Source organism: Lepisosteus oculatus, chromosome 3, assembly GCF_040954835.1.
Source record: "Lepisosteus oculatus isolate fLepOcu1 chromosome 3, fLepOcu1.hap2, whole genome shotgun sequence".
In the NCBI taxonomy this organism is placed as follows: Eukaryota; Metazoa; Chordata; class Actinopteri; order Semionotiformes; family Lepisosteidae; genus Lepisosteus; species Lepisosteus oculatus.
The window spans coordinates 34092821-34098748 of NC_090698.1; the positions used below are offsets into that span (position 1 = coordinate 34092821).

At 37.2% G+C, this 5928-nt stretch overlaps 1 protein-coding gene across 1 annotated transcript; it reads left to right on the forward strand.

Moving 5' to 3' along the window:
• The first annotated feature begins 1929 nt into the window (after window positions 1-1929).
• Window positions 1930-5698, forward strand: mboat4 (membrane bound O-acyltransferase domain containing 4). Its single transcript, XM_006627052.3, has 3 exons — window positions 1930-2051; window positions 2783-3007; window positions 4694-5698. Exons 1-3 carry the CDS (start codon window positions 1930-1932, stop codon window positions 5664-5666), a joined length of 1320 nt encoding a protein of 439 aa, XP_006627115.2. The 3' UTR covers window positions 5667-5698.
• Window positions 5699-5928: the final 230 nt, after the last annotated feature.

The following is a 5928-nucleotide window of genomic DNA, read 5'->3' on the forward strand; positions in this document are numbered from 1 at the left end:
AGTAGATCAGGCCAGACTTTCCTGCCTCCAGCAACAGATTCCAGTTCGTCCTGGGGGATCCCCAGGTTCTCCCTAGCCAGCCGAGAGATATAATCCCTCCAGGATGTCCTGCCCAGAGGGACATGCCCGGAACAGCTCCAGCTGAATCTGACCAAGGGGCATACTTATGAGATGCCCAAACCACCTCAACTGGTTCCTCTCGTTTTGGAGGAGCAGCGACTCTTCTCTGAGGCTCTCCTGGATTGCCGAGCTCCTCACCCTGTCATAAAGAGTCAGCCCAGTGGCCCAGTGGAAAAACCCTTATTTCTGCCACTTGTATCTGTGATCTAGTTCTTTTGGTCATTACCCACAGGTGAGGACCATAGGTGAGGACAGGGACTTACAGTATATACTATGTAAATGTATTGAAAAGTGAGAGAGACGAGTTTATTTTGCCATATGTACATGTACTTTGGGATTGTTATTCACGCTGTTCTCAGGATCTACACAGTATAACAGACAACATCACACAATGTGCACAGTACATTACAAAACATTAAATAATAAATAATGACAGTTGCAGCAGACCATCATGCACAACATAGGACAACAACATAAAATGGGTACTACAGAACAATCAACACACAAGAGAATAGATTTGTGATAGCTAAGTTAAAAAGTGCAGAATGCATTGAATTCTAAGGCATTATACAGTAAGCTGTTAATGAGCTGCCAAAGTGTAGGAACTGTTCTTAAGTTCTAGTGTCACGGATGTTGGAAAGGACAAACCGTGGAGAGGCAGGCAAGCGAAAAAGACCCTATGCGTAGCGGCGAGACGGGGGTTAGCCCGGGCTCAGATGTTCAGGAAATGCCATATAGAAACCTATGCCCTCAGGCAGCGAACATGGGGCGACCTGATGCTAGGCAGGTTTCAGGACATCCGAACGTCAATGCTGAGCGAAGTTGAATAAGTGACCTGGAAATATATAGCCCCAGAGAGAGAGAAAAAACGGAAGGAGAGCAAAGAACAGGAAATTAGAGACAGGACAGAGTAGGTGGTGTTGTACCACTTAGGAGAGTGTAGGGGGATGAAACGTTTGTGGTTGGGATGGTTGGGATCCTGAATAATGAATCAAGCTTTATTGCGACAACAGGTGGCATAGATCTCATCGATTGATGGTAAGTCAGATCCTATAATCCTCTGTGCCTTTGCCACAACCCTTTGTAGTGTGTCTTTGTCATGTTCCATTGTCATATCATACAGTGACACTATTAGTTAGGAAACTTTCTATGGTGCTGCTTCCCCTCTGTTCCCTTTTTTGGAAGGTTTTTAAGTTTGTATGAATTGTTGAAATTTATGTTCAACTAAATTGCAGTTAATGACTTTCGTGACCCATAAATCATAGCTAAATGGCACAAAAACAGAAAGCATACTTGGTTTTTTAAGGAGTATATGTCTGCCCTAGTTGCATTTACTATTCAAGCACAATTATCTAATAGATAGAGTGTGCCACCATTCCATACAAACATCAGCCACAAATATCTAGGTAAATGGAGAAAAAAGAATTTTCCCTCAGGTAACAAATATATGATTTAGGGGATTTCATTGTGTACACTGATACAGTATATCACAGAGCTTAAATAGAGAAATTCATTTTAAAAAAGCTGTGGTAGCTGAGAAATTACGTTTCCATGTCTGCACCTTGGATAAACAGCAGGAACACTATTCATGCAGCACTAAAGAGGAATTTCTTTTTAATTTGCGTCATTTCAATTGAGGAGCACTGCTGTTATCACAAGATGTTTATGTACAGCTTTACATTTTAGAAATCTTTGTTAATATTTGTGTAAAGAGAATAGCTTGAAGCAGATGTTAGCTAAGATATAAGGTCAAGCTGGCTATGTTACACAGTCATTGAGGCAAAGAAAAAAGTTAAAACTCACAAAAATATGGATTTGAGCTGGTGTGTTTTTGACCTACATCCACAAATAGTGTATCAGTTTTCTGCTCTTCCATTTGCTTTGCTTTTTTACTTTTTCACTAAATTAAAATGCCTAAGTGTGATTTCAAGGTAGGTTTTTCATGTTTGCTTCTCTTGTACATATGAAAACATATTCAACCACAATTAGTAGTCCTGCTTTAGATTAAGGACCAAGGGCATTTATGTACTGTAATTTTTACATTTTTTACAATATTGACACCTTGTCTAGGAAAAAGGTTAATGAATTTATTAATTGTGATGAGAATTGTTTGCTAAACTATATTTATTTTTGCTCATTTGCAATAATTTGGATAAGGCTTGAAGCCATTTGTGTGCTGTAGCTTCTGTATGAGTATTGAAATACAATAGTAATTCTACTAAGTGGTAGTTGAGATGCTGTAACTTGAGGTACTGTGTTACATGTTCTTTTTCAAGTTCATTTTGAATTGGTCAATGTTTATATTAGTTATCTTGAAAGATCACTGATTTATATGTTGATTTAAGTTTTATGTTTTAAAAAGCAGTTTGATTTTGTTACTGGTAAAAGTGTATAATGTATATGTAAAACATTAAAATGGCTACACTTTTTCATATTTCATATAAAAAATAAACTACACTTTTTCATATTTAGTATTGTCAGTTAAACATCCAAGTTAAATACTGAATTTAATGCTATGAGAAACAACAGAAACCATCTCCCCAGCAAAAAGCCAAGAGTAGTAGGGACTGTATACAATTTATACATTTATATATAGTATTTCAAACACTCATGAATGTGTTTCTTTCAGGATTTGGGATTAGTAAAAATCTTGTATTTTCAGGTACATCTACCTGTTGCTGGGAGGATGTGTCCTAGCTACTGTTACAATGGGCCAATACTGTTTGATAGTGTTGACCCCTGCTGCAACTTTTGTACTGCTTCTACTGTCAGTCCATCCCCAGCATGTTCACTTTTGGGGATTTTTCGTACAAATGTGCTGGCAAACTCTGTGGCACCTTCTCATCCAGTACAAGGAGCACTGGCTTCAGGAATCCATAGACAACAGGTAATGTGTTACATTAATATTGTTTAAAATTTTTTTTGATAGAAATGTTTCAATTATTTTTTCATTATGTTGAGACACAGATACTTCTGGCTTTAAAGGGAACTGGAGTTCCAATTTCTCAGAACGTTATAGAGAAAAATACACATTTTGAATTAAGCACAAAATTGAACTTTGTAAAAGTACTGTAAGTTGCCATGTTGTCGCAAACTCACAGTTGAGTTCCTACAAACTAAACGATGTGAATTGGCCTTTCCTGCTCACTAGTCTCCATAATGACTAATGTAATGCAATGTATGAGCAAATAAGTACAGGTTGTACAGCAGATACCTCACCGCAGAAATGTTCCAAGGTGATCTGCTTGGTGTTAACAAGAAGGTAGTATTTGTCTGCAAAACCATTTCAAAATGGAGAGCAATATTTCTAGTGGATTAAAAGAGATGTATTTACAAGCCCGTTAACAAGCAGACTTTTGAATACATCTGTTTTAATCCAAAAGAAATATTGAAATAGGGCTGCATCACGTTACTGTAAGTTTTGTTGCCTCATTCGAAATCGCAGAACAGGCACTGCACATACCTGGAAATTTAGTCTATTTTGTGATGGAGGTTTTACAAGTTACTGTGTACATTTTACTTTTATTGTTGTTTGAAATGCACTGTAGTTCCCCTTTAATTCTACCAGTAAAGAAATAATGTATTAAAATTATTAGGTGTTTGATGACTGCACATTGGAGGGAGTATAGCATTTGTAGTGAAGGGTAAATAAATACAAATAGCCACTTCAGCCTAAAAGAATTTTGGCTTTTGTAATATATTTTATTATCTAACATGATACATTATAAAGGACACATAGGACTTAATTCATCCCTGCAGTTTGTATACAGTGAAGGGATACAAATAGAAAAAGACATATTAATGCAAACATTCACTTAAGCAAATTTCCCTCATGGGATAATAAAGCTTGAATTGAATGAAAATGCCTTAAAGATTCAAAATGATTTATACTTTGTTGACAAAGCAAAGTCGTTTTTAGAATGTTATTTGATTATTTTTTTCCTCTGCTTTTAACACAAATTCTCAAGAATTTAAAACAAAACCTAATCAGATAGGTGTGTTTTACATTATTAATGCACATGTCAAAGTGAGGTGGTGGTTATCTGATGTGTATTGCACTTCTCCCCTTTATTGTATATTTTATACTCTATTGATTGTAAGAGCAAACACATATATAGACATCTTATTAGATTTGCTGAAGACACAGACTCGTCAGTTTGTTATGAAACTCAGAATATCACCATGGACCAATTCATCCATGTGTCCAGTCTTTGGAGTTAAATGTTTTGAAAGCAAAAGAACACATCATTGATTTAAGGAAAAATATTAAAATGTCTTAAAAATAACCCTGAAAGACCAGCCTAGAGTCAGAAACCTAAAGGCCTGGAGATATGCAAATAGATACCTAAAAATCCCAATTAAAAGTATCTTGGCAGACATTGCACATTACACATTTTTTCTTAACCAAATCATCCCAGAACCATCTCTTCTATCTAGACTAGTCTGCAGTTGTACACTCTGCTCAAATGTGAATCTTAGATCACAAGTGTGCTCTAGTAATAGGTGTACTGTACCTATAATTACTTATAATGAACCTATTTCCAAGCAGTTATGATTGCTTCATTGTTTTTAGGCTCCTGGTTGCCATTTCTTCACTGATGCTGCTCACCCAGAGAGTGACATCCCTGTCGATGGATATTCAAGAGGGGAAACTTCAATCATTGCAGACCAAGGCACAGAGCTCTGTTCGTTATAACTTTCCTTTATGGATCCCATACCTTAGTTACACTCTTTTTTTTCCAGCACTGCTTGGAGGACCCCTGTGCTCTTTTAGTTACTTCAGGTCCTTTGTGGAACAGAATGGTCTCAGCTCTATTCCTTTTCCACTGGGAGCTGTTCTACAAAAAACTTTGCTGGTCTTATCTTTGGAAGGAGCCAAAACTTTTCTAAGGTGCCATTTAAGTAGCAATTCCTTAAGCCAAGCTCATTTTAATGTCCTTGAAGGCATTCTGTTCATCTGGGGTATTTCTCTGTTATATAAATTGAGTTACTATTCTCATTGGACCCTGAGCGAGTCTCTGAATAATGCAGCAGGCCTGGGGTTCAGAGGCTACAACAAACATGGCAATCCACTTTGGGATGCCTTATCTGATGGCAATATCTTGACTCTGGAGACATTAACCAGGTTATCTCATTTTGCTCGCATGTGGAATAAGACCACAGCAGAATGGCTTCGCAGACTGGTGTTTCAGAAGTGTCATGTTAGTCCTTTGTTACTTACTTTTGGATTTTCAGCTTGGTGGCATGGGCTTCACCCAGGGCAATTGGTTGGGTTTTTGTGTTGGGCTGCCACTGTAGAAGCTGACTACCGCATTCATCACTATTTAAGCCCCTATATGGACTCTAAAGTGAAGAGGCTCATATATAAAGTTCTGACCTGGTTCCAGACTCAGTTAGTGATAGCATGCATTGTTGTCATCATTGAGCTAAGATATCTTTCCTCTGTGTGGCTTCTGTTCAAGGCTTATATAGGCCTGTTCCCTCTACTTAACTGCTTGGTACTGGTTGTTCTACCTAGAAAACAACAAATTAAAGTTCTTTATTAGGCCTTGTTTCATTCATCTTTGCATTCAGTATAATTGAGCAATACGCACATGATATTGGCTTAACTGGGTTACAGTCATTAGTGTACTAAATGCTAAACATTGAAACTAAAACTTACAGTATACTACCATGATGTTAAAACTATATATATTGTATATTTTCTATATACTAATTGTATGTTTCAAAACACCTGTATAAATGCACATGACCAAAGTGCTAAATAAACATAATCAGTGGAGCCTCCTCAGCATTTACATGGTGCTT